The sequence below is a fragment of the Eumetopias jubatus genome, unplaced genomic scaffold (genome assembly GCF_037043125.1).
Source record: "Eumetopias jubatus isolate StellerSeaLion01/CBP00866 unplaced genomic scaffold, mEumJub1_p1.0 scaffold_1, whole genome shotgun sequence".
Classification (NCBI taxonomy): Eukaryota; Metazoa; Chordata; class Mammalia; order Carnivora; family Otariidae; genus Eumetopias; species Eumetopias jubatus.
In genome coordinates, this window is record NW_028274807.1 from 164142611 (window position 1) to 164170100 (window position 27490).

A 27490-nucleotide genomic window follows, 5' to 3' on the forward strand; every position below is an offset into this window, starting at 1 on the left:
CATACCACTCCTCAGAATAAGTGGACAGAGGTAGGGCAGTGAGGAAGCAGGGCTGCCTGCAAGGAGGGCCACCGGAATGCCACTGTCCCTCCCACTGCCCGGCACATTTGAAATGGAGCGTGAGACCCGAGGGACCAGCCATGGAAATCTCTCTCGTGTCCATGGTGTGGGAGAGAGGCCTGCTGTAGCCGGACATCACCCACTTAAATGGAGGCCAACCCCTCTGGGCCACTGTTAGTTCTGCCCACCCTGTCTCTGGCCCTCCTCCACCTGTTAACGATACCCTCCAAGCACCCTTTGGGCTCCTTCCTGTCCCCACCCTCACTCAGATCATTTGGTTTATGTAGGGCTGCTGGGGGTGATCAAGTGACTCAGGCCTGGCCAATCAGTGGATGAATCCCCATTCTAGCCCGGTTTTGGGTTTAGGGGTGGTCAGGTGACCCTGGCCTGGCTAGTGAGATCCCTACCCAGGACCTTTGCTGGAACTGTCAGGAAAAAGCAGCTCCCTTTCTGCAGGGCTTGCTGAGCCTGGGACTGCTGGTAGGCGTTTGTGCCCCTCTTGGGAACAGTGAGCCTGTGCATGGAGCCGACACAGAGAAAAGTGTAGCCAGAAAAGGAGACACAGAAGTCAGATAACATCTGAGGAGCAGCATCCAGCTGTGCCTAAAGCCCTGGGCTTTTTGTTTATGGGAGCCAATAATTTCTTCCTCTGGCTTCAGCCCTATTGAGTTAGATTCCTTGGGACTTGCAGCTGAAGAGATCCTGTCTGACATCACTCAGGGAGGCAGAGTAAAGAGAGGCCACAGTAGAGATCCCAGCTATTACCTGCTCTAGCCCCACCGTGGCACTGAGGACCTTCCATCTCAGGCTCCAGCCACCCTTTCCCACCTTGGAGGTTGAGGGTAACTCTTGGGACTATATCTCCATCCTTGTTCCCCTTGTAGATGCTGTTCTTGGTAAGGCCAGCTCTGAACTGAGGCCCAGTAATGTCAAAAGTCTCCCACGGGCTGCAGTGCGCCAGGAAGTAGGGTGGCCACAGGAAGTTTGCAGTCCTCTTAAGCTCAGTTTAAGATTCCCTTTTGCAGATAAGGAGACGCAGAGAGATGACAAAACTTGCTTGCAGTTTCACAGGCCACGTGGGTCTCTGTGACTCCAAAGTTGGGGCTTTTCTCATTCCTAGGCCTGTTCCCTCTACCCTGCACCCTGAGGGGGCTCTGCTGGTTGCCCAAACCCGGCATCCTGGGGGTCAGGGATCAGGTGGAATGTGCCTAATTTCAATCCACTCTGCAGATGAAGAGCTTGAGAGCAACAAAAACCACCACCATTAACACCGAGTATAGGAGCTGAGCTTTTAATGCCCCAAATTGCCTAGTGTCCAGGCAGAGCTGGGGACAGCCCGAGCTCCTGGCTTTGGTTATGTGGAGGAGGGGCAGCTGTGGGGGCAGCTCATTTCTGATGCCCAGAGTTCCGGCCAGCTTTGCAGCAAAGACTCTCCAGAATGGAGAATGGACTGGAGCTACTGAAGACAGGCTCACCCAGCAAGGGAGCTAGAATCTGAGACCTGTGAACATCCCCAGGGAAGGTGGGCCCATCTGAATTTCCAACTTTTTGTTTCTAAGCTCTTTGAGACAAGGGTGACTCAGCTCTTCATTAAATGTGGGCAGGTGAATATGGCTTCTAGAAGCTCCAAGCTGGCCCTGAGGTGCTGTGGCGTAGTTGCTGGGCAAGAGAGCAGGTGGTTTGTAGAAGCTGAAAGAAAGTCCCATCTCTCCCTAGGCTGTATTGGGAAGAGGAAGCACCAGGCTCGGGGCTCCATGCCAGAGGTGAGACCCTGGACCTTGGCCCCAGACTCCACGGTCCCCTGACGCTTTTTCAGTCCTGATGACTGCATTCTGCGTTCCCTTGACTGTCCCTCCCTGCAACCCAGCTGTCAGCTCTGGTCTGGCCTTGACTCCTGGCTAATTTTAAAAAAACCTGCTGAGGCTGGATGCTTAGGACTCTGCCCAATCTCAAAATGGTCACTATCAAGAGGAGATGATCATATTAATTAATTAATTATATTAATGGATATTATTCATAATGCTAACTACAATCTGTACAGCTCTTTACCATTTACAAAGTGCTTACATTCTCTCTCACACACACAGGCACACGCACACACAAAATCCTATTTGATCTTCACAGCAGCCATGTGTTGGCAGGGCCAGGGATTTGGGGTTTCCATTTTATGGGGAAAGAAAGTGAGGCCCAGGGAGGGAAACCACTGCTCAAGGTCATCAGCTGAGGGTGAGCTGCTACTGCTAAGGAGGTTTCGAGAGGATAGATATGCTCTCCCAGCTCATTCATTCCTTCACTCATTCCTCCATTCGTTCCTTCCTTCATCCATCTAGCATTTATTAAGCACCTACTGTGTGCCCCACTCTGTGCTAGACACTTATCCCTAAGCTGGGACACTTCTCCAGAGAGCAAGAGTTCTGGTGTTCCTGAGAGATGAGTTGGGGGGAGGAGGGGCAGAGATCCCACTGGACCCTGGGAACTCAGGACTCCTGATGAGGCATCCTGGCTGGGTGGGGAGCCTCATCATTCTCTCAATAATTCTTTTTTTTTTTCCTTTCTTTTTTTAAATTCAGGGAGCCTGCACAACCTGGTTCCAACAGGCCTGGCTCCTGTGGGGCAGCTGTGGCTGGGGGGAGGTGTGGGGAAGGGGAGACTCCTACAGTTGGCCGTAGAGTCCTTGGCAGGGCTTAGGCTGGTGCCACCTGGCTGGTCTCCGTCTTGGAGGCACTGACAGAGGCCTCGTCATCACCCAGTGGGTTCTTGCCACAGCAGAGGGTAGTGATCATGCAGTTCCGGAACTGGAAGGCAAGGGACATGAGTCAGGGTCAAGGTCCACCGAAAGTGTGTGTAGCGGACTGTGGTGGTTGATGAGATTTGCCTCCAACCCTTTCCCTGTTTCTGGCCCTCACAGACTCCATGCCGCTCTCAAATCTGGCTCCCTGGAGGGAACTTAGGAAGCACATGTGGTCCCACCCCAGAGATGCCAGGGACCAAACCAACCCAAGGGGGCTTTGCTACTCACAACATTCTATGATGCCCTCTGTGTGCCAAGGGCTATCTGTAAGTTATCTTAGTTAGCCCTAGAGTTTAGGAGTTTGCCCTCTCTAGGAATGAAGACACTGAGGGCCAGAGAGGGGAAGTGACTTGCCTAAGGGTCACATAGCTAGAAAATAAGAGCTGAGATTTGAAACTGATATGCCTAACTCCAGAGACCACTTTTCCCCACTGGATCATGGATTCTGCAGAGAAGTCACTGGTCGATGTTAAAGAACTGCTTTCTCCCTTCATCCCTCAGCATAAGGTTTAGCTCCTTGTTCAGCTTTGTGGAGACTGGCACCATCCCATTCCTAGGCTTGGGACTTAGACTATTTGACTTTTAAAGTGGGCCTCCAGAACCATCTGGACTGGCACTTCTCATGCATCAGAGACACCCAGAGGGCTTGTTAGAAATGCAGGTTCCTGGGCCCACCCCGAGCTTCTGATTCAGCAGGACTCTGCATTTCTCCCCGAGGACTCTGATGTCCTGGGGGATACCAGGCTCCCTGCCTGGTTTTGCAGGTGGAATGACTGAGCCCAGTCCAGGACATGGCTTGTCCTCTGCAGGCAATGCCAGCAGCCTGGGGCCCCTGGACCCTCCTGCCCCGCCATCAGGCACCTGCTTGTTCATCATGATATAGATGACGGGATTGTAGATGGAGGAGGACTTGGCGAAGAACGCCGGGATGGTCATGAAGATGGGGCCAAAGTTGGAGCCCTGGTGGGTGAAGATGTAGAATGCGACGCTGGCGTAGGGCACCCAACAGATCAGGAAAGCGATGACCATGATGATGACCATGCGTGTGACCTCCTTCTCAGCCTTCTGGGTGGTGGCCGATTCCTGCTGCTGGGCAGCCGCCTGCAAGGACACAGGGCCTGCTATCCAGACTCCCTTGGAACAGGGGCCGGGCTCAACCCAACCGACGCTTGTGTCCCCAGCACCCAGCATGGGACCATACCTCCTTGACTGTGAAGACGAGCTGCCCATAGCAGAAGAATATGACAGTCATGGGGATGGTGAAGTGGACCACGAACATGTAGATGACAAAGGACTCGTTGTTGACCTCTGGCTTGAGCGTGTAGTAGTCGATCCCACACGAGCACTGCATGCCCTCTGGGATGTACCTGCACACCAGAGGGGGGTGGGGCAGGAGAGGGCATAAAGGAGACCCATGTGTGAGGGACTACAGCCGGTCAGGGCCCTGGCTCGGCCAACGCACCTGCTGTGTGGCTGGTCTTGCTCTGGGCCTTGCTTTCCCTCTCTGTGAAATGGGCATGATAAAATATCTGCTTGGCTGCCTGACCATGAGGATCAAATCAACTGAGCTGAGGGATTCAAATGCCCCTGCGGCAAGCAGTGTGGTTTGGCTGTATGGTAGCCGTGGTATCATGAGATGGCCTAGTCTCTCACCTAGCAGAGCCCGCACACCACTGACCTGTGCTGTGTTTCCTCACACACCTGCTGCTGCCCGTAGCTGGAGGCCGGGCCCCAGGCTGTGCGGGGCAGAGGTTGGTGAGGAAAAGGGAAAAGCTCCCACACTCTGTACAAACAGGGTCTTGCTAACAGCGTAAGAGTATCTTCTAGGCCAAAGATGGGCACACAGGGTAACTAAGGGATCTTTGCATGTTTTCTAGAAAGAAGTCCCAGGGCCATGTGGTCAGGATGTTTCAGTGATTTCAGAGGATGGTGGCAGTGGGGTGGCTGTTGGCTGTGCCTGGGGGGATGGGACTGGGCAGGACTGGAGAAGACCGGGAAAGAGGCTGGAGGGGATGGGCTCAGACTCGACAAGGAACAAAGAATTGACCCCAGGAGGCTGAGAGAGGAGGGACGGGAAGAGAGATCGGGAGTTTCCCGGAAGCAGAGGACGTGAGGCCTCCAGGGACCCACAGGGTCACCAGCCCCGTTTCCCACACCGTGGTCCTCCCATCTCCCATTTGAGCCCCATTTGGAGATGACGGACTAGAGGCTGTAGAGGACCCAGTTCCCAGGGGCTACCATGTGACATGGTAGTGCAGGTGACACCTGCACTGGACAGGCTTGGCCCCCCAGGTGCTGGGGCCCAAGGTCAGAGGGAACTGCCTATGGGGCAAAGAGGATTGGAATCTGGCCCCGGCTTAGTTGAGGATTAGGGGCACAGCCAAGGTGAAGGGTTGGGGTGTCTTGGATTCTCCTTGACATGGGGGCTCAGGAGGTGGGATCAGCCCCCATAGCAACATTAGGGTCTGATTCTCTCTTTCCCTGCCCTAAACCTCTCCCTTGGGAGAGCTGCCAGGGTGGGCATTTGGGGTAGGAGGCATATACCCTCGGCGCCCAGAATAGCATCAGGTTTGAGTCCTGGCTGGGGGATCCTACAAAGACCCCCCCGGAGACCATTCTCGTCTGCTCAGTGTCATTACCTGGACCAGCCAACGAGGGGGGGTGCAGCACAGGCCATTGCCATGACCCAGGTGAAGGCGACGCCCATGATGGCATGGTTCTCCCCGAAGCGGAAGTTGCTCATGGGCTTACACACCACCACGTACCGCTCAATGGCCAGGACCACCAAAGACCACAGGGCAATTTCACCTGCAAGGCAGTCAGGGATCAGTCAACACACCACCCGCCTGGACCCTGCTGTCTGTCCAAGCAGGGAGCACTCCTCCTGGATGGGAGAGGGCAGCCAGGAAGGCAAGCTAGGGCAGGGCTGGAGGCAGGACCGGGGATGGGCTCTGGGGCAGAAGGACCCGTATGCCGAAGGAGAGTGAGCAGGGCATCCCCCAGGAAGAGGAGTTAGTTCAGTTAGAGCTCTGGGTTTGTGAGGGATGGAAAATCGGATTCCAGGGTCACCGTTAGACTGGGAGCCCCGTAGGGAGTTTTTACAGAAGAACTTGTGCTTCGTGGGGTGACAGGCAGCGTGCATGTTGGAGTTGGAAGTCCTTCCCTCCCTCTTGTGCCGTGGCCTCTCCCCACTGGGGGATGAAATAACCTGGGCCTCTGGGTCTCCCGCCTTGGAGCCAGGAACCCTGGGAATGATTTGCCCAGAGGAAGGAGCAGGAAAGAATGGGGGCATTCAGACATCACCCCCAGAAACTCAGTAGGGAGGTTGGCCATAGAATTTATCAACCAAACCAGGATGTTTCTGAGAGAAAGCGAACACGACTAATTATTACTCCAGAATAATAATTGTAAACTGGCCCCAGCCCTGCAGAGACATGTCCGAACGTGGCACCCATGTCACCCCTGCCTTCTAGCCTGAGACTTCCCAGCCCACCTCCAAACTTTCTGTGTGGGGAAGCTCTTCCCCTTTGAAGAAACCCCTTCCACAGAAAGGCATTAAACTGTGTGGTGATCTGTAGCTTTGACGGGTGCTTTCGAATAGTTTCTTTGACAGGAAAGCCAATCGGGTTGCTGCAGAGGTCCCGTATAGCAGCTGAGGAAAGTGAGGCCCGGAGAAGGGAAGAGACCGAGGCCTGGGTCTTCCGGCTCAGATCCAGGAATGGCCCCCCTCCTCTAGGACACACAACCTCTCGGGCAAGCGGGAGACAGCCGGGGCGGCTGCCACGAGGACTGCTCTGCCTCCTTGGTTTCTCTTTCCTTCACGTGGTCCAGGATGCTGTCTCAGCCCCATTCCCAGGGAATCTCCAGCCATCGCTGGGTGTTTGTCACCTTCGATGACCACACAACACCCAGCTGCAGGTCACAAGGCAGGGGTGAAACAGGGGTACCACATACAGACGGACCCTTCTCTGCAGGGTCGGAGAGATGCCAGTGGGGAGAGACTGAGCCCATTGCCCAGCACAGGCAGAATCTGGTGGCAGAATCAGAATCGGGAGGACTGATCATCTGTGTCCCACCCTGGGCTGAGAGCCCTGAGCACAGGGATCTGTCTTGTCCACCTCTCTCCCCAGTGCCTGGCATGGGTCTGACCCAGCACAGCTGCTCCAAGCGAAACAGAACAAGGCTTGAGGGGCTACAGTGATGTGAGCTGGAAACCCAGCTCTATCTCCACCAATGTGACCCCAGCAAGGCCCTTGACATCTCTTGTGCTCAGTTTCCCTGATGTGAAGCAAGACAGTGGCACCACTCTACATGGGATCGACAGCGTCCAATGGCTACCCTCAATAAACAGCCTAGCATAGCATCACTAACGGTGTTTGTTGATCAAGTGGACAATGCTGACGAACGTAGAGGGGAGAAGGCCTCTTAGCCACTATCCCTGGATATGCGGCTGTCTCCAGATCCCTCCACTCCCCCTGGCTCCTGTATCCCTCCGCCCCACCACCCCTACCCCGGCTCATACCGCCCAGCGTGGCAAAGAAGCCCTCCAGATTGCATCCCGTGACCCCAAAGACAAAGTATCCATGCAGCGAGGTGTAGAGGGTGGTGGTGAAGCCCCCGAAGACCATGAAGAGGTTGGCCACGGCCAGGTTGAGCAGGATGTAGTTGAGCGGCGTGCGTAGCTTCTTGTGCTGGACGGTGACGTAGAGCGTGAGGAAGTTGATGGGGAAGCCGAGCACGATCAGCAGGAACATGTAGGCGGCCAGCATGGAGAACTGCCATGGCTCAGCCAGGTAGTACTGTGGGAACTCGAAGGGGCTGCGCACCACCCCCGTCTTGTTGGAGAAGGGCACGTAGAAGTTCAGGCCCTCCGTCCCGTTCATGGCTGCGGTCCTGGTGGCTGCCCCGTGGGCGGCTCAGACCAGAGTGCTGCGGAGGCCTGAGCTCAGCCACCTAGGGCTCCGGCTGGACTACTCCGGGCTCTGACCCCCCCCAGGCCCTTATAAAGTGACCTCCCCTGCCTAAGCTCCTGGCTGAATCAGCACCTGGGAGATTGGGGGCGTTATTAATCATATTAATCCCCACTACTGCAACTGGGGGCCTAATTGGCTTCCACGAGGGGCCAAGGTGACTCTAGACAGAAGCCTGGGGCCAGAGAGGGAAGGGGCGGGGGACCCTGGGAAAGGGCAGGAGGCCCGCCTCCAACTCTTCTGGACCCGAGATCTCTGCCCGTATCAATCTGGTGGCCGTGGCCTGGCATTGGGACCGCTGGCTCCATGCCATGTCTCCCTCACTTCATGTGAGCTGACTTTGCCTCCCCCTGGACCACGAGCTCCCCAAGGGTAGAGGCTCTGGTTATTCTGTTAGTCTTTCAATCCCTCACTCAGTCCCTTACCTATTTCTTCCCCAGCCGTCACCTTCTGGCTCACCCACGGCCAGGCCCTGACCCCAGCCCATCTCACCAGATTATGAGCTCCTTGAGGGCGGGGGGCCGCGTCCTGCCTGCTCTGGCATTCTCCATGCCGGACACACAACCCAGCATAGCCCAAGAGCTCAGTAGGTATTCGAGTTGGAATTCCCTCACTCTCTCGTTCATTAAACATTGTGTGCAGACCACTGAGGATACAAATATCCAGAAAGGAGGGGGTGAAGGGGTAGGGAGGACTCTGATGAGGGAAGAACAGATCCAGGGAGGGGAGACTCCCTTTAAAGGGGAGGTGTCTGTGGAGGGGAAGTTTGGGTCTTTGAGGAAGGGGAGTATTTCGCTAGGTTGCTGGGTAGGAAAGACAGGCGAGACTGAAGACAAGGGCTGGCAGACGCCTGAGGCCACACCTGGGCTGTGGGGCCAGCTCTGGTGCGTCTCGGTGCCAAGCTGAAGAGCCTGGGCAGCGGGCAGTGGCTTGGGCAGGTCTCAGGGGCAGAAACATGGTTCAAATGTCCCCACAGATGTACTGGAGGAAGTGAGGCTAGAAAAGGGGACCAGGGAGAGGGTGACTGGAGCAGGAAGGGAACAGAGGCTCTCAAGGCTGCTGAAGTGAGCCCTTGCATCCAGGAGGTGGCTATGTGCCAGGTGCGGTGCTGGGCACCAGATTGCTGCCGTGAGAAAGGCCTCCTGGGGACTCTAGTTCAAAGGCAAGGCCGAGCCTGGAAATTGAACTGGTTGGACACTGCGGCACACAGGGCACATCCAGGGACGTCTGGTCAGACTGGGCTGGGTCAGTGGGCCTTGGAAGACCATGTGACAGGTAGCCCCATGAGGGCAGGTTCTGGGGGCAAATGGAGGCTTGACATGGACAGGCTCCCCCCATCAGTGAAGGGAGCACAACGATGCTTCTGAGGAATGTCTGGGGCAGATGGGAGTGCCGGGCACAAGGGTGCTTGATGACCACCCTCCTGCCACAAATATGTATGGAACACCTACTGTGTTCCACACACGGTGCTCAGTTCTGACAAACACAGTGGAGATGGATGATGCCCGCAGGAAGTATCGTTCTGTGGGGTTGGCAGGGCTTACAAACAAACAGGTATTGAAACCACTGGAATAGGATAAGTTCAGATTGTGACCCACTCCAACATCCTGTCATTTGGAGCAGCCCAGGAAGGTGAAGTTTGAACTGTGAACTTGGTGATGGAAGGATCCAGCGGGGAAGTGTCCCAGTCTCCAAGACTTCCTTCCTGTGTACTCTCTTTCGTGTAGCCTCTTCCTACCTGAAATTCCCAGACCTGTTCACTCAGAAAAGTACCCCCTTCCCTCCAGCCCGCCTGGGGCTCCAGACCCCGCCTGTCCCAGGTGGTGCTGGGGCTTGCATATGGGGGGCTGATGAAATGTGTGCTGGTGGAATGAATGAGCGCAGGGGAAGGCAACGGCCGGCGGGTATGGTGTGACCTCTGGCAGTTTAAGGGACCTGGCTCAGGGATTAGGCCCAATGCTAACGAGGTCAAGGTGGAGGGTTTGATTCTGACTGCGGCCCCGGTAGCCAGATGGAGGGAGGAGCCCTGGTTCCCTGGGCTAAGACCAGCCACACACAGCCCTGTGTTGGCGGGGGTAAGCCCCCAATCCTAGACCTCAAAGCCTTGCCTTCACCTCCTCCTAACGCTTAGGACAGCCTGGAAGTTTTTAATTTATGTTCTGTTCCCATGTTTTTTGTCCATTTCACAGGCTGTAATGTGGGCAGGCGGGGGTGGAGGGGGCCTGCCCAGCTCTCAACAGGGTTCCCGGAGCCAAGCATGTGCTCAGCATGTAGCAGAACGCTGTAAATCATTTCCCCATGCACGGGAAAGAATTGGGATTTCTGTCTGTTTCCTCAGAGTCTGGCACATAGTAGGTGCTTAGTATTTGTGGATCAAGTGAATAGATCTAGGTTATCTCAGTCAGTGCTTCCCTTTCTATGTCTCAGAGTTTAATGACCCTCCCTCACAGAACCAGGGCCATGGGGAATCAAAGGCCTCACAGAGTAACATTTCCCTGTATTCTGTGAGGCACGACAAAGAATCTTTTTTTAAACTAAAAATGCTCTTTGTTCAGAGCAACAGGCTCACAGTAAGCAGGAAGTCATTAGAAGTCACCTACTCTGACCCTCCCTGCTACATTTCACAGGTGGAGAGACTGAGGCCCAGGGTGGGCAGTGAGTCAGTAGCCCAGGTCACGTGACAAATCTGGGCTATCACCTGCCTGGCCTTGCCTCCCTCCCCCTCCCTCCCCGACACCAAAGACAGCTCTCAGGAAAGATCTGCTGCCATTCACACCATGGTATAAATGACCAAAAAAGGGTTGTGCTGGGCTGACGGGAGAGCCGCTAGCCTGAGTCACACAGGCCTGGGGCACCAGTGGTGGCCCAGAGGGCAGGGGGTGGCACTGGACTCTAGCCTAGGGAGTCCCACTTCCCCTCTCCGGCCTCAGTTTGTTGGAACTAGGAAACTTTGGGGGATCCACCCCCATCTGCTGGGTAAACATGACCTGCTTTTCCACTAAGGCCCAGTCACAGACCTTCCGATCTCACAGTTTAGGTGTCATGGTCCCCCTCCATTGGGCATGGTCCCTTTACACTTACCCTTACAACTGGACTAAGACTCTGTAAGCACATAGCCTGGGCGTAGCCCAGCCCCCTCCCTTCCCTGTGCCTCAGTTTTCTACTCTGTTGCTTATAAGTGATCCATGACTGCTGCTGACAGTGTTAGCCTCTTGGAGCCTAACTCAGCTTTCGAAGGTCTGGTCTCAGTTTACAAAGCACTCCTTGGAGAGGCCCCCAAGTCTACAAAGCAGGGCCCCCACTCCATCACATTGGTTTTCTACTCAGTATGTACCACTATCAGCAACGGTCTTATTTGCCTCCTTACTGACTCACTGCCCACCCCTCTCCGGAGTGCAGGGCTGGCCTCGCCTGGACTTTGTTGCATCTGAGCTGGCAGCTTGGAGTAGCAACTCAATAAATAGTTGTCAAATGAGTGAACAACTCCTGGCCCCTCGTGAGGAGGTCTCACTCCCTACCCACTGAGCACTGAGGAAATGGCTTCCTCAGCAGAGCCGGAAGTGAACCGGCTGTCTAACTCCCCAGCCTGAGCTTTCTTCTGCCATGCTAGGTGCTCCAGAGAGGGCCTGGGAGCACGCCAAGGGACAAGTCCCAGTGTGGGTGAATTTCTGAGTCACTGGCCCCTCAGTCAGGCTTGGGGATGATGTGTGGAGGTGGGGAGCTGGGGGTGGCTGTCTCTGAAGATCGTGGCACCTACCTCCAGGCCTCCCTGAGCCCGGCCCCCTTGGAGCCCAGGTGCAGGGCTCTGACTTGGCCATGGAGGATTAGGGGCTCAGCAGGTAGCACACAAATAGCTCTTAAGCCCCTGCATAGAGGTGCTGCTGGTTCAGCAGCTTCCCCCTCCTTTTCCCTGCCTCCTCTCCCTGGCTTAGCCCCCCCTGGCTGCGTCACCATGAGATGAGTGAGGCCTCAGACTGAGCTGAGGATGTCAAAGGGAAGAAAGGAAGGAGACAGACGGACTCTTCTCCCCTTCCTTCCTCTTCTTCTCCAGTCCCACTTCCTCCCTCCTCCCTCCCCCCACTTCCCTCTTACCCCAACATTTGCCAAACACCGTCTATGTGCCAGGCTCGGGGCTAGGTGCTGGGGACACTCAGATGAATCCTATGCACTCCTTGCCCTCAAGGAGCTCCCAGTTTCAGGGGCCAGCTGACAAGGAGAAAACTAATAACCATGGGAGGCAAGGCTCTGCTCCAAGGCCCAGTGCTGTGGGATCCCAGAGGAGCAAGGTGTGGACCAGGAGGGAGGTGGGAGGCCTAGGCAGGGGGACAATGGGGCCAAGGCACAGGGAGCAAAGGGCCACCTGGCCCTGGAGCCTAGGGTGGAGTGGGGCCAGGGGGGCAGGCCTAGGAGTCTGGATGCTAGCTGGCTATCAATGGGGAGGGTTATAAGCAGGGGAGGGGTATGATCAGATTCCCATTCTAGGAAGGTGTTCTGGAGTCTGGGTGGAGTATTGGGATAAGTGCTTGAGCCAGGTTGAAAGCCCTGCCCAGTGCAGGCCTCCCAGAGGCCCTGAGGCTGGCACAAATGGAAGGTCACCTGGTATCTGCCATAGCAGATGGGCTATCTCTGTACCCGTGCGAGAGCCATGAGGGGCTCCCAGCTTCAGGAGCCTCACTGGGGGTGCGTGGCGGACACCCAGCTGATAGAGGCCAGGCTAGAGCCAGGCCCACCTAAGGCCTGGCCTGGGGCTCTGTCTGGGACACACGATCCCCCTCTTCCTATTTCCTCCTTCCAGGGACATGGGTAGTGTTGGGGACTTGGAGGATCAAGTTGCAACCTGAACAACCAAGCTGTGCAGCCTCCAGCAGCCAAGTGTCTCTCCAGGCCTCAGTGTCCTCTTAGTGAAACGGGTATCTCAACCTCTCCACAGTGCATTCCTTGTAGCATGTGAAGGGTCGTCAGGCTCATCAGATGGAGACTGAGGCTCGAGCCTCAAGGTCAGAGCTGGAGTACGCCCTTTTGCACACATGAGGAAGATGAGCCTTGGAGAGAGAACAGGCCTGATCAAGACGCCGTCTAGTCTGGGACAGGGGAGACGCAGAACAGAATGCTTAGGTGTAAAGGTTGTGCCTGGGAATGAATCCTGTCTTGGCTCAGTAAGTATTTGTTGAATGGAAGGAGAGAATGTTGCTGAGCCTCAGTTTCATCATCTGCATAATGGGCACCTTTGGAGGCTGCCAAGGATTAAATAAGATGACGCATGGAAGGTGCTTAGCACGGTGTCTGGTACTCAGTGAGCATTTGATTTAAAGGCAGCTACAGTGATTGTTTCTCAGACTCAGACCTCCAGAGCTCAGCTTCCCCATGGCAGCAGAACTTGTCATGGTACACCCTGGTTTTTGTATTATTCGGCTGAGAGGATGCATGCTGGAGTCTCGGGCTGGGCCCCATCCCCCTGCCTCTAGCCATGGACCATCTGATCTGTCACTGTGATTGACGCCTGTTGGGTGGCTGGGGCTGTTTTCTCTCTCTCCCCTCTTTTTCCCAGCCATATGCAAATGATTTTAGTTCAAGTAATGTGCTAATGGAAATCCTAACACATTAATAAATGTTTAGCAAGAGAGAGAGCATGCATGATCGTAAGTAATTAGACACTCAAAGGAGGAGTTCTGTTGGCACAACTGTCTGGCTCCCTTTCTTTATTTTCCTCCATCATCTCCAAAGAGAAATGCAGAGGGAGGCAGGGGGAAAAGGGTAGGGCAGGGGGCCAGCTTCAGCACTCACCACTGGGTGGCCTCTGTAGCCGCTCCCTTCTCTAGGCCTCAGTCTTCATCCCTGCAATGGGCACATTTGTCCCGCTCTGCCCACTTCACAGATGAGCTGAAAAGTATCAATACCTAATCACCAGGGTGGGTTTCTTATCTGACAGCCCAGTTCTCTTTCCCCTGCTGTCAGGACTTTGCATAAAGCTCTGGATCATTGACACCCCCGGGGCAGGCAGAGTGGAGGGCAAAGGGAGCAGGGGCCTTAGGGCAGGCCAGATCAGGGGCTTCCACCCAGGGCTGGATGAGCCCTTGGGCCCCAGTACCTCCACCCAACCCCATGGCTGCAGAATGGAAATCCTAACACTTCCATCACAAGGCTGGTGTGAGAATTGAGATAATGTATGAAACTCGGCTGGTACAGAGAAAGTCCCCAATAAATGTCAGCTCTCCCTCCCCAGCCTCCCATGTTCTACCCACCCTTGCCCTTGAGCTGCTGAATCGGACACTGTTGATGCTCAGGGGCGGGGACCTTAGCAGAACCTCAAACAGACCCATTGGCTTCAGAAGCTGGAGGGAAGGGGAAAGCCTCGGTGAGGCTGGGGCTAGGGGAATGGGGAGAAGGAGGGGAGCCTGGCCCTTAGCCAGGAAGCAGAGGGTGGACTCCAGAACCTCTAAGGAGAGGCCCCCTTGTTATCTTCTTTGGAGCCAGGAACCTTATTTTCTGGTCATGACGGAGCCCCGCTAAACCAAAATAAATAAATACCCGTTCCCCTACCCATTCCCATATTGCCATTTCGATTAGATTACATTTTAAGAGCAGGCAAACGTAATGTTCCTCTCAGATCAAATTAGAAACAGGTGCACTTTTGCATAAGGAAATTAAGTTGCAGACAATATGAAGATTTGCTAAAATGCAGACACTGATGAAAATAAGTAGCCCTTTTATTTGTAATTATTGAGGCAATCTGTTCGCAAAGTGTACATGTTAATGGTCTGACAGATCTGTGGACTCCAGCAGGCTGCCGCAAACAACTCAGAGTCTCTCTGAAAGTAACAGATTTTTTTTCTTAGAAAATATATGTACATTCTCTTCTCCATCTCCTGGTGCTATTTACAAGGCACGAAATGCCATAAATAGGAATTCCGTGGTTACACTAGGCCCCTCCCTAAAATACACACTTGATCTGGGCAGAAGACACATTCTGACAGTTTAACTCTTTCTTCCTTTGACAGCCCAGCCAAGTGTGAGGTGGCCCCGGTGGGAGCGGTGGTTCTGAGGGGACCAGTCACGGGCTGGGGTCGTCGATGCGCCTCCGACAGTAGGGGCAGCAGGTGTGCTGAAGCACCAGCAGCTCGTAGTCTTCCGAGTGAAACATCTGAGGAGAAACAGTCATGACCCGGGGCCACGCCCCAAGCCTGGCAGGGATTGCCGCCCTTCCAAGGGGAGGAGGCTTGGCAGTGAGTCAGGGCCAGAAACACCAGACCCAGAACACCTTTGTCTGAAGACTGAAAGGGAGGGGGAGAAGGGTCTGGGGTCTGAGGCCCCTTTTTTCTAAATGGATTTCAAAGGTGCATCACACTTGCCTGGCCCTCCCAGATTAGGGGCAGGTACAGAGGGCACAGGGTCAGGGGCAAGCCCGCTCCAGACAGCATTGGGAACATAAGTGAGAGGAGGGAGGGCCTAACGATGGCCGAGTCTCTTCCCAACTCAGAGCCTTGGCCTTGGGATCCCTTATGCTCCTCCCAGATGCCAGGCATCCCCAAGAGGACACTTGGGAAATGGACAAGCAGCAGAAAGAAGAAACTGGTGACCACACATGAGCTGTAGGCACGGTACCTGGAAGCAGGAGGGGCACATGGTGATGGAGGCATCAGGCAGGAGCGAGCGGAAGTACTGCCACTGCAGGGGCGGGGGCCAGCGCTTGATGAGCACGTCCCGTCGGCTCATGGAGCGCAGCACTGAGCGGCTCACCACCACGGGCACAAACTCGGAGCCGCCTTGCTGCAGGATGGGCAGGTGGGAAGCAGGGGACAGTGGTGCTCTCACTCAGCCAGGGTGACGTGTTTATCTGGGTCATGATCCCGGAATCTTTGGGGCAACCAGGGAGGACCCCAGAGACTCCCTCTGCTTTAACCTTCACAGAGCCCTGCCAGGTCACGTAGCTCCTGCTAGCCATGTCTAGTGATGGGATACCCACCACCTTGACTCCACCGCAGCGTGGACAGGGAACAAGTCCGTTTCATGCCAAGGAGTTTGTATAGAAGGGACTTCCAACCCCCCTCCCAACAGACCTCCCGTGCCTCCACAGCCCATCACTCAGAGAGGCACCCTCACCTCAAAGCTCAGCTTTGCCGTGAATGGGTCATCTCCCATGGAGTCCGTGGTCTCATCCAGCCTCAGAGTCTGGGAATCTGGAAGGGTCTGGTCAAGGACAGAACCTGAGGCTGAGTGGGAAATAGGCCCCACCCTCCACCCAAAGCAAGATTCACAGGAGCTCTCTGTGGGCCTAGTGTGTTTCCCCATGACTCTGTCTGTAGAACAGGTTTCTAGATGGAGGAATGAAGGGAATGCAGGCCAGGGAGGAGACAGCCCTGGTCACACAGAGGCTGGGACCAGGCCCCAGTGCACAGGAGGGAAAGGGGCTCTGATGGGACCTTTGCTGCCCCACATAGACCATGCCAGGGCCCATGTAGGCCTGACCAGAAGCACCAAGTGAGCAGAGGCTGTAGGCCTGCTGTGGGTGGGAGTAGAAATAATGGGCCAGCCAAAAAACATGGCCAGCAAACTTGGCAATTCCTGGAGAAACACTTAGTAATTGCCAGGTTGTCTGTAGGCACTTGAGATGGACTCGCAGGTCCTATTTCATGGAGAAGGGGGTGAGAGCTCCTGCAAATCCTAAGGCCAGCCAGACCAGGCTGAAGGTGCCTAAGGAGCTGCCCCCTCTGCCAGGCAGTGGCAGAAGAGCTGATGTGAGGCCAGGGTGGGTGGGGCTCCTACAAGGAAGGGCCCCAGGGGAATGGAGGCTGCTGGTGCCCAATCAGGTACGAGATGTGGTCCCACCAGGGAGCAACAACCCGCCAAAGCATCTGATTTCTGTCTCCCATCTCCGGCAAACAACTCCCTGGCTTTTCCTTTCTCCTCTGTTCCTCAAAATGTAAAATGTGGCCCACGGACAAGTGGCATTGGCATTACCTGGAAGCTTATGGAAAGTCAGGCTCTCAGTCCACCCAGACCTGCTGATCCAGCTGCTGTGTGCTAGCAAGGTCCGCAGGTGCTGAGTGTTCACAGTCACATGTAGAGGCCCCCCTCCTGTGTCCAGCTGGGACAGCGAACATGAGGGATGAGCTGAGGTGTGGCCTTTGACCCAAGCTGTCCCAGCGAGGATGTGCCCTGGGGTTTTTGCTGTCATGCTGAGAGGAGTGTCAGCCCTTTCCATGGATTTTAAGGCTGATAGGATGCAGGGTTGGTACTGCTGGTGGGATGGGGTGGGTGCTGCCAAAGAAGGAAGCCACTCAAAGGACAGCAGAGCCAACAGGATAGGAGACAGCCTCCCACCAGTGCCGAATGAGCACCTGGATCCAGCTGAGTGGGTATGAGCACCTGGATCCAGCTAGGCTTTTTTACACCCTTTTGTTTGCTCAGCTTGATTGTGGTTTCTGTCTCTTGTAGATAAATGTGACCTGACTAGAAAAGTTGATACAGACATCATATGCTGTGTTGGTTGCTCATCAGCTGTGTGTGGCCAGAAGCACAGACGGTACCTTTTAGGAGCCAGGTGGGTGGGAGGCCTCCCCGGAAATGAAGCAAAGGTATATACCAAGGCATCATCTCCTCTTCCACATGCCTCTTCTGGGCCTGTGGTCATGTACTGTCCCCTCTGGTACCTCTGTGCACTGGCCGGATCTCAGCCCATTCCCAGCCCCTGTCCCTGCCACCATGTGGGCCTCTCCAATCACTCGGCAGTGGCCTACCATGTCCTTGCGTCCGCTAGACCAGCCATCCCCCAATGCCCTCCTGCCTCCTGTCTTACACCCAGGCCTTGTGCTTGGCACACACAGGCATTCAGCCCAGCATCCAGGATACTGTTGCTTGTGATCTCTTGCCATTTGTTCTCATGCTTGTGTCTTGGTGCCTCCAGGTCAATGAGGGAGACAGCTTCTTCATCACTGATCCCCTCTTCCAGGTAAAATTCAACCAGGTGCAGCACCTCTAGAGGGCACAGGGCATGGGGAGGGGCCATGGAATGGCTGCCTCAGGGGGAGCTAGGGCCTGGGATGCTCTCATCAGGCAGCATGAGGGGAGGTGGGAGGATGAGAGTTTCTTTCCCCCCCAGCAGCAGGCTCCTCTGTAAGCAAGGACACAGCAGGGGCACCTCTTCTTGCCCACCACATGGCTGGAGGAAGCAGGCGTGTATGCATGTGTATGCGTGTGTACGTGTGTGCATGGGTGAAAACCAGTGCCCTTTAGCCCCTCCTTCTTCCCGCTAATAGCTGGATGGGCTCCTCTACAAGGGAGGAGGAACGGCCTCTGCCCAGCTACCTGGAAGGGGCTTCTGATCCTTTGTCATCATAGAAGGAACCAGGACGTAAGAGCCCATCTTAGCCTCCCAGACCAAATGCCTGAACAGTGGCATCTGGGGCATTTATGTCATGCAAAGCCCCCCACCAGGTTCTGAGGGGTGCGTGCTTCAAGTTCGGGCATTACTGGGTCCTATTTCTGGGGACCCTTAGTGACCATGCATGTCGTGGGGTGCGTGTCACACTGTCCCCAATTTACAAATGAGGACACGTGTGGCCAATCAGCAATGGAGAGAGCCCAGCCATCCACTGTCCGCTCCATCTAGACATGGCAGACTCACCATAGGAAGAGGCAGAGAAGACGAAGGGCTGGCGGCAGTTGATGCAAACATTGCCCAGGTTGTTCAGTAGTGGGTTGTTGGTGGAGCAGCGGTAGCACAAGGGCACCAGCTCCTACAAAAGCACAAGAACCACAACTGCCTGAGGGCCAAACCCAGGGTGAGGAAATGCTCCCCACTCTGATTTCAGTCTCCTGGGGCTTGGCTGCCAAGAAGCAAGGCCCCTGTGTGGGTGGGGAAGGGGCACTGGGCTCAGGGCTCTGTGCTGTGGTGACTCAGGATAAGGGCCTATAGAGGCATCTGAGGCCCTGTCACTTAGGTCCCACTGCCCTGGACACTCCTTCATAGGTAGGACTCAGCAGCATATTTCTCCAGCAGGAATGACAACACCACAGCCACCATGTACTGGCCACTTAACATGCACAACGTACTGTGCTAAGCACATCATCTGGGCTGGCTATTTATCCTGTGGGAAAGGAATTATGTGTGTCCCCATTTGATAGAGGGGGAAACCGAGGCTCACAGAGATGGAGACAGAGTTAGGAAATGGTGGAGCTGGGATCTGAACCCAGGTCTGTTTGATGCCAAGTCTCCACTCTGAGCTTGAAGGAGGGGATTGTGAGAGACAACAGGATAAATTGGAAGAAAGAAGGCTGGGGCACAACTGGACTACAGATACATGGAAGAGTGATGACCTGATTCCAAAAGGAAGGGAGGCTAAGACAGGAGCTCCTAGGATGAGGTGAAGGCAGAGCCATCTAGGCATGGAGGAGGAGAGGGAGATTAAGGGCAAAGCAGCATGGGCTGGGCTGTAGCCAACTCAGAGCCTCACAGGAGGGCTAGGCAGCAAGGGAGGGCAGGGCTCTGGAGCCCACAGGGGCCAGGGACTATGGCTGGAGCACAGCAAGCTGAGTAGAGAACAAAGGAGGCAGAAAGGGAAAAGTAGAAGGGCAAACCAGGGTTTGGGAAAGGGAAGAGGGCACAGAATCCTGAGAGCATGGTAGCCATTTTTCAAACAGAACCCTGCCAGGAAAGAAGGCATCAGGAGACGTCCAGGAAGAGGAGGGGAAGCCTCCTGCCTGAGAGAGCTGTGCGCTCACCTCGCTGTCATGGAAGGGCTTGGAGCGGATGGTCAGGCTGCCCAGCTCAATGGACTTCTGGAACCTGGCAGGGATCTGCAGACCCTGCAGCTTGTCGTAGGCATGCCGGGCCAGCTTGTAGGCACCCAGGGCTTTGCTTTGCTTGGCCAGAGTGAAGAGAGTGTTCCTGCACAGATGATAGGGTTAAGGACAAGAGGCCACACTGGGCCCGAGAGCTGGCACTACCTACCCTTGGAGTAAGCCCCGTGCTGGAATGCAGCCGCTGCTAGTGCCAGGACATGGGCAGGAGCCTGAGGAGTGCTTTGCTCATTTGTGGGATGTAAATGTACTTCTCGGATAACAAGGAATAGGGATTTTTCCAGAGATAAAGACAGTGCAGTTTCCATTAGTATTTTAACCTTGCTTAGGTTCTCTGGGCCTGCTGATAGCTCATCTTGTACCCTAACTAGGCCAAAATGGCTCTCCCCACCTCACCCAGCCTGCCAGCCAGGTCCTAGGATGTCCAGCACTAAGTGCCATCCTGCTCTAGCCTTGCCAGGTGGGGCTGGTCCCAGACTGCCTGTGGAGCTCCACTCAGATCCAGCTCACAGAGGCCATTGGGTGCAGGGCACTTCTCTCTGCCTGCACTTCACCAGAAGCCACAGTGATTTCTGAGTGTCAGCCTCCCCTGTTCTCTGAGATTCTCCTCTGAGCTCCTCAATCTGAGGTCACAGGCCTTTGCGCTTGATCCCAGGTCACCTTAAATGCTGGCTGCACCCAGGCGAGGCCTGCCCTTCCTCCCCTACCCCACCTGTGAATCCCTTTCCCCACTTCTCCCTGGCAAGCCTCAAGTACCATGCCTCCTTCCCATTCTCCTTCCCCCTAATGCTCCTGCTCCCCACAACCCCAGTGTGGCTCCTTCCACTCCAGAAGTTACATGGCAGTAAGTTTCCTTGTCTGTGTCTCCACTGTCATTCCTCAAAGTCAGGGACCATATCAGGAGCCACTTCCAGGTCCCCAGTGAACAGTATAGGGTGCAGCTTAGGGTAGGGATTCAATCAAACTCTGCTGACTCGAACAGAACTTGCTGGAAAGGCTGGGCACAGGTGCTGAGGATCTGGTAGGTGTGGCCTTGGCCACTCCTCTGCAAAGGTCTCAGTCAATGAAGGTAGCACCTGATTTCCCTGAAATGTAGGTGATGGGCCTGGAACCTTTAGAGAAGCCACTTCTCACCAATCAGTACCTCTGAGGCCTCTCCTGGGAGGGTTTTTTCCTTACAGAAAGAAGGCAGGGTTGGTGCTGGGAAGGGGCTGAAAGAATATAAGATTTAGAAGAGGATGGGGAGAATTATGACTTTTATGACCTTAAAGGATTTTGGTCATTTCCTGGTAGTTTCTGGCAGCATGGGTCCTCAGCCCCCTTCTCTGCTTACGGCCCCTTAACGGCCCTCACAGGTCCGGAGAGGTGAGGCCAACTCACATGGAGGCCCTCAGGCCACTACCTCTTCAGCGGGGCTCCCACCTAGGCTGGGCTTCAGCTCCTCCCACACACCAGGCTTACTTCACCTCCGTGCATTTCCATGTGCTGGGTGCTCCCCTGGAACATCTACTCTACTGTCTTTCCTGGTAGCTTTATGGGATAGATGTCAGCTCTTCCAGGCAGCTCTCCCTGACCATGGCCCCAGCCCTAGCTACATTCCACCCCTGGACACAGCACACATCCCACTGAACTAAGCCCTGACACTTGTCACCTCCTCTACTAGATGGCAGCTTTGTCACCCACTGCCTGGCCCACTGTCTAGGGCACAGTAGGTGCTCCATCGCCTCGGCTGAACAAACACCCTCACCTCCCCAGGGAAATGCCCAAGAGTCCAAGTGCTTCCTATAGTTCAGTTATGCCCTCGTTTATGGGTTCCAGGAGGGCAGTGTACTGGTTAGAGACCCACTGCTGGGCCAAGCCCAGAGAGCCCTGGAAACGAATCTTCTCTTGGCACTGGCCCCTCGGCCTCCCTGGCTGAGCTGCTTCTACAGCAAAACAGTAGCAGCAGGACAAACTCTCTCTCTTCCCTGAGGGCTATGGGAGAGAGGGGAGGTTCCGCCAGTAAAGTGTTCTGGAAAGAACTTCACAGGGGCCATTACACAAGAGGGCTGGGACAGAGGGTGGGAGTGAAAGGATACACTTTAGAGATGCCCAAGGGGGTGTCTTTGGTCAGGCTGTGCAGCAGGAACCTGGAGATGTTGAAGAGGGTTTCGGGAAGATGGAAACTGAAGGGCTCCTCCTGCAGTGAGAAAAGCAAATAGGGATTGAATTCCTCAACGAAGCAGCTGCTGGACCAGGCCAAAAGGCAGACACCAATAATTCTGAAATACTTCAGGAAGAGAGCAGTCTCCCTTAATGAGCATCTACTACGTGCTGGGCACTTTACGGCTGTCTCATGTGGTCTTTAACACAATCCTGTGAGGATGCATTTTCATCCTCACTGTACTGGTGAGAAAACTGAGGCCCAGAGAGATGACTTGCCCAAGCCACCGAAAAGAGCCGAGTGAGGATTCAAACCCAGGTCTGATTCCAAAGCCCAAGAATGCCTCTCTCCTAGGCTGTACTGCCTCTCTAGGGTTGGTAATGATTCCATTTCCCTGAGCTCAAGTTGTCTCCAATTAGCTCTGAGAGAGAAGACCTTTTATGCAATTTAGGACATGATCAGACCTAAGCATGGCTTTAAATGGAGGCAGTTAACTCTTCAGAGCATGAAATCACGTGCCTCTTCTCAGCTCTCCAGCAGCAGCCTGGCCGGCCGACGCCCACCAAACGTGCACATGTGCTGGAGCTCCTGAGCTGCTCATCCCCACACCCCCGGCACCTGGCACGGGCCCCGGCAGAGCAGGCACTAACACACAAGCACAGGTCTTCGGTACCTAGAGGCTGCCAGAAGCTCCGCACAGTAGACCACCGGGAATTTTCTATCATGAGGGGGGCCATAAAAGGTTAAGAATACCATTTTGAAGGGATCTGGCACATTGTATGCAAACTGAGACTACTTTAGATGACGGGATGAAAGCAGGCCAGCCCCCCCACCCCTAGCACTTACATGGTAATAAACGGACATTTCCTGAAGGGTCTTACTAGGCTGTACTCGTCACCGTGCCAACAGGACTTAGGCCCTAATTGGTCTAAATTTGCGAGGACTTACTTTATACTACTCCTTGGGTTTGGAGCCCAGCATTCTCTCTAACTCTCATTTAAATTTCTACAGCCTCTGTGAGTTCCCAAAACCAAAGAAAACCTGAGACTGCATCCTTTTCTGGATGAGAGCCAGGGAGAAGCCTGCCTCTGGTTATATCGAACTAGGTGTGGAAGCTAAGAACCATCCCAGGAAGAACAGAATTGGCGGGGGGGAGGGGGGTGTCCTCAGAAGCAGCACCTCTCCTCTGGGAAAGAAGCCATTATCTCAGGAAAGGTCTGGTGCTTCCCTTTGCAGTCTGCTCTGACTCAGAGCTGCTGTGCTGGGCCCTGATGCTAAATGCTGAAGTATGACCCCCCTGCAGGCCTCCGCACACGCTGTGACCCTGGCCGGGAATGCCCCTTCTCCTCCTCATCTTACTCATCTCCCTGCTCTTTGCTCAGGTTCACTTCCTCCATGAAGTCCTTCTGATCCTCTTAGTTTTTCCCTTAGGACAACTGGGCTACACCTGCGTGTTCACAGACTATGAGCTCTTCGGGGGCAGGGATCACATCTTGCTCACACTATGTCCCCAAGGCCTCAGCAGAGGGCCTGACACACAGGAAGGATTTGTCGAATGAAGGAATGGCCCAGTGAAGTCTCAGCTGGGATGAACAGCCAGATACCCCAGCTGGTATGAAGCTGCTACAAGCTCACAGCTGCATGTAGGTCCTGGAGCAGAGCTCAGTTGTTACAGAAAAGAGACAAAAAGCCCACCTCCAAAGTGGGTCAGGCAAACTGACACTGAGCTGGGGCCCTGACTTTCCAGCTGAAGTTGAGTTTGGGGTCTTTTTTGCGGTGGCTTCTTTCCAGGTGAGCACCTGATAGAAATGAGGGGCCCTGAAAAGGCTGTAAAGGAAGATGAGTTCCCTTGAAACCACCAACCGTGGTGTGGGGAAGAGATGAGATGAAGGGCTGACAGCTGGCCCAGGCAGAGCCCAGCAGAGGAGGCTTTCTTGCCAGACTTTCCTCAGAGACAAAGAATGTGCTGAGTGCTCAGCACAAATGTGGGGGAAAGAGGTGCCCAGTGTGGAAGGTAGGGCCCATGAGATGGTCAAAGAATTGCAAAATGCTCAGCCTGCTGGGGAATGGCCTATGGAAAACTGGTTGGAAGCCTCCAAACAGGGCAGGAGGAACAGCTGACACTTATCTGTGCCACGTGCTTTTCCAATATTAACTCATTTAATCCTCACAACCCCAGCAAGTAGGTCCTATTCTCACCCTCACTTTAAGAGAAGGAAGCTGAAGCACAGAGGCAAGTGAACAACTTGCCAAGGTCACACAGTGGAGCTGGGGTGTGAGGCCAGTGGTCTGCCCTCTCTACGTTAGAGGGTGTGGGAGATCAGAGGCTAAGAGCACAGGCTCTGGAGCCAGCCCGTCTGGGTTCCAGTCCCGGCTCCTACTTACTAGTTGTGGGATCTCTGTGTTTAGCACCTCAGTTTCCTCATCTGTAAAGTGGGGCTGACAGTACTTATCTCACAGCATATTGAAAGGATTAAACAAATTGATACAATAAAGCCTTCAGCACATTGCCTGGTAAATAGTGCTCAATAAAGGTTGGTTATTGGTATTATCCTCCTAGCTTATCAGCACAGGATAAGCTCACCCTGTAGGCACTTAATCAACATTTGTTGAGTGATTGAGGATACACAAAATGAGGAGGCTGATAACAACCTATCACCTGTTCCCCATTGTCAGGAGATAGATTTAAAATGGCTTAAAAGAAATCAGGAAGTGACTAAAAAAAACGATTTGGGTCTCTGGAAAATCAAGCCCACAATTCAGTGGCAGGGCCAAGGAGAGGCCTCAGGCCTTTGGTTAGAGCTGGGCCGTCACTCATCTAGAGTGGAACATCCACCCTTGATCATTTTATTTTATTTTTATTTTACTATTTTTTAAAAAAGATTTTGTTTATTCATTTGAGAGAGAGAGAGCACGAGCCTGGGGGATGAGCAGAGGGAGAGGAAGAAGCAGGCTCCCTGCTGAGCAGGGAGCCCGATGTAGGGCTCGATCCCTGGACTCTGGGTATCATGACCTGAGAACCCAAGGCAGACGCTTAACCGAATGGGCCACCCAGGCGCCCCCACCTCTGATCATTTTAGAGATAACCCTTTGTCTAACCTGGAGTTGGCCTTGAGTTTTACAGACATAAAGCCAGCAACTAGAAAGGCCCATTCTAGCTCTGGCTCACTAATTCAGAAGCCCACAGCTTGCAACAAACAGGTCAAAAAGGTAGCTAATTGAGTAAAATCAAAGTTCCAAACTTTGGGGCGCCTGGGTGGCTAGTTGGTTGGACAACTGCCTTTGGATCAGGTCATGATCCTGGAGTCCCGGGATCAAGTCCCGTGTTGGGCTCCCAGCTCAGTGAGGAGTCTGCTTCTCCCTCTGACCCTACCCCCTCTCGTGCACTCTCAACCTCTCTCTCTCTCAAATAAATAAATAAAATAAAATCTTAAAAAAAAAAAAAGTCCCAAACTTTGTCTCCCAGGAGGAGACCAGAATTTCTTGGCAAGTCATCCTGTCCGGTGGGTTTACTTTCTATCCAGAGGTCTGCTGCTCTGTAAGACGTGCCCAGGGCCCCTGGCTCAGTAGGCAGCACCCCCACCAGGCCCCCATCTCCTGGCCACCTTACCGTGTACCGCTGAATGGCATGGTAGCTGTGGTACAGCTCGGCCAAGTGCTGGAAGTGGCGGAACTTGTCAAGCATCGCGTCCTTCTGGGCAGGGTCTGAGGGGAGTAGTGGGAGGGGGGAGGGCAGGAAGGGGAAGATGTGTCAAGCCACATCTACAAGGAAGGGTGAGGCAATGACAACACTGCCAGTGTCTGCTCTTCCCCAGTATCAGACCTGTGCCAGGAAGACTGACAAGAGATGCAGTGATGGGCAAGGTGCTCCTTAGGAGCTGGGACCTCCCTAAGACAGGGAAAGTCCCAGCTGGGCACAGCATGCGGCCATGCAAAGTCTGAGAACATTTCTCGCCCCTCTCCCAGATCTGACACTACAGCCTACCAGGTCATTCCACTGGGGAGTGCCGGCATGAAGAGTGTGATCACTGGCACCCAGACATACCAGAGGAGGCTGGCGTGGAGGATGAGCAGATGTCAGCTTTATTCATCTCACCTCCAGCCTCTTCCCTCTGTGCGTGCCATGTCTTATACAAAGCACAGACCACTGGCCGGAACAAAAACATGCCACCTAACACCGGGACCTAACAGTTTCCAAACTATAACCACAGCTTCTGTGAGGCTCACAGCAGCCTTGTGAAGGAAGCAGGATAGGATTACCCCCACGCCACAGATGGGGAGGTAGAGTTTAGGAAAAAATTGTGACTTGTTACAAGTCACCTAGCTGCCTCCAATTTCAGTGTTTTTCCCACTCCAGCATGCTGGCCTTAGTCCAGTGAAGAATATCTCCCTGTCCCCTTCACTTCCAGAACTCCCTCAGTGCATCATGGGAAGTCTCAAGAAAGCAACATTGAAACTATTTTCCTGCCTGGAAGGAGTGAGAATCTGGAGTGTGTTATTGTAAAGTGACCTCTTTTTCATCTTTCCATTTAATTAAAAAATTTTTTTAAAGTGCTCACCTAGGTCCAGTTATAGGCTCCCAGGTAGTGGGGAGAGATATGTTCTGAATTAGCAACACAGGGCAGGACCTCCCAACCATAACCCCAGGACAGCCCTCATACCATCATTAAACTTATGGGCAAACTGAAAAAGATGACACACCAGATTATGCCGCTGCAAGACAGGGTTACGGACAATACACCCAATAAATAAGCCCAGGGCTTTAATTAAAACGTTTCAACTCCTTCGATGTTTATCTTGGTGCCAGAGCAGGGCTGGGGAAAACAAGTGGCCTGGCTGATGTTTACTTACCTTGAGCTATATCAAGGCACTGCATGGACAGCATCCAGTAATAATAGGCAGCGTCATTAAATCTGCTCTCGACCACGGCATTGTGTGTGAGTTGCTCCAGCACCCTGACCGCTTCCCGCTGCCGCCCAGCCTTGTGGAACGCTGGAGGGGCACAAAAATACACAATTTGGCGAGTGGGATGGAATTCTGCAGGGCTTGCAAGGGGCTGCTGTAGAAGTAGGACACTCATTGGGAGCATCTGCAGCACTTTGTTGCTGGGATGCGCCTCTCAGGCCGAAGGCTATAAATAACTGAGGCTACATCCTGAAAAAAAAGCACAAGTGCGATATATCCCTTTCTGGCTGGGAAAAGGCGACTGACTTTGGAAAAGCATGGCAGAAAGAAAAACCTTGGGGCCAAACTGCAGGGCGAAGTCTGAGGATGGCACTGTTGCCCATCACCAGTGAGGTCTTACCCTCACCCCGTTCCAGGACGAGGCTTTGTGACATCTGGGGTGACACTAGTAGCACCTGACACTTGAACAGGTTTGGTGGCTTACAAAGTGTTTTTGTTGCTGATTCCTTGTTGGATGGTCACAACAGACTTATGAAGGTGTAGGTAAAGTGGCATACCCAAGGTTACAGAACCTATCCCCACTTAAGACCTCCATCAGTCTTCAACTGTGTGCTTTTTAATGACAACCTTGAAAAATATGGCTCAGCTCTAGCAACCAAACATTTGTGAAAACATGCAAAAAAACTCTCAATAATTCCTATAGCTATTTAACAGAAATTTCCTGACTCTTGACTATGTGGCCAGACCCTCAGGAAGTTGGGCTGCCAGGGAGGCACTTCTAGCTGTGACACTTGCTCACATGTGGGCACTCAGATGATCCAA

General features: G+C 54.0%; 2 protein-coding genes across 5 annotated transcripts in view; both read right to left on the bottom strand.

Moving 5' to 3' along the window:
- Positions 1-2744: 2744 nt before the first annotated feature.
- RHO (rhodopsin) lies at positions 2745-7734 on the bottom strand. 2 transcript variants are annotated; one of them, XM_028101668.2, is made up of 5 exons: positions 7374-7734; positions 5491-5659; positions 4053-4218; positions 3713-3952; positions 2745-2855 (listed from the first exon to the last, which is right to left on the bottom strand). In XM_028101668.2, the coding sequence occupies exons 1-5, from the start codon at positions 7732-7734 to the stop codon at positions 2745-2747; spliced, it is 1047 nt and encodes a 348-aa protein (XP_027957469.1). The 2 variants fall into 2 exon arrangements, with proteins under 2 accessions (XP_027957469.1, XP_087877759.1); XM_088021633.1 differs by having other exon boundaries at positions 4053-4248.
- Positions 7735-14510: 6776 nt separating this feature from the next.
- IFT122 (intraflagellar transport 122) overlaps positions 14511-27490 on the bottom strand; it is a 68773-nt gene continuing 55793 nt past the window's right edge. For 2 of the 3 annotated variants that reach the window (XM_028101789.1, XM_028101790.2), the window contains 9 exons: positions 26615-26755; positions 25374-25468; positions 21699-21799; positions 19543-19708; positions 18446-18557; positions 17671-17796; positions 15922-15998; positions 15424-15588; positions 14511-14962 (listed from right to left, as the gene is read on the bottom strand). In XM_028101789.1, coding sequence (XP_027957590.1) covers positions 14873-14962; positions 15424-15588; positions 15922-15998; positions 17671-17796; positions 18446-18557; positions 19543-19708; positions 21699-21799; positions 25374-25468; positions 26615-26755 — 1073 coding nt within the window. In that variant the 3' untranslated portion in view covers positions 14511-14872. Of the gene's footprint in view, positions 14963-15423; positions 15589-15921; positions 16009-17670; positions 17797-18445; positions 18558-19542; positions 19709-21698; positions 21800-25373; positions 25469-26614; positions 26756-27490 lie in introns of those variants that run through there. The other variant, XR_003608915.2, reaches the window with a different exon arrangement.

What these genes read in the sequence shown, in the direction of transcription:
- RHO (XM_088021633.1), bottom strand. Translation starts at nt 7,734, where the DNA reads ATGAACGGGACGGAGGGCCTGAACTTCTACGTGCCCTTCTCCAACAAG. An exon ending in CTTCTTTGCCACGCTGGGCG is followed by an intron (nt 5,660 to 7,373) that starts GTATGAGCCGGG and finishes ACTGCCTTGCAG; the next exon opens with GTGAAATTGCCCTGTGGTCT. An exon ending in CCCCTCGTTGGCTGGTCCAG is followed by an intron (nt 4,249 to 5,490) that starts GTAATGACACTG and finishes TCCTTTATGCCC; the next exon opens with TCTCCTGCCCCACCCCCCTC.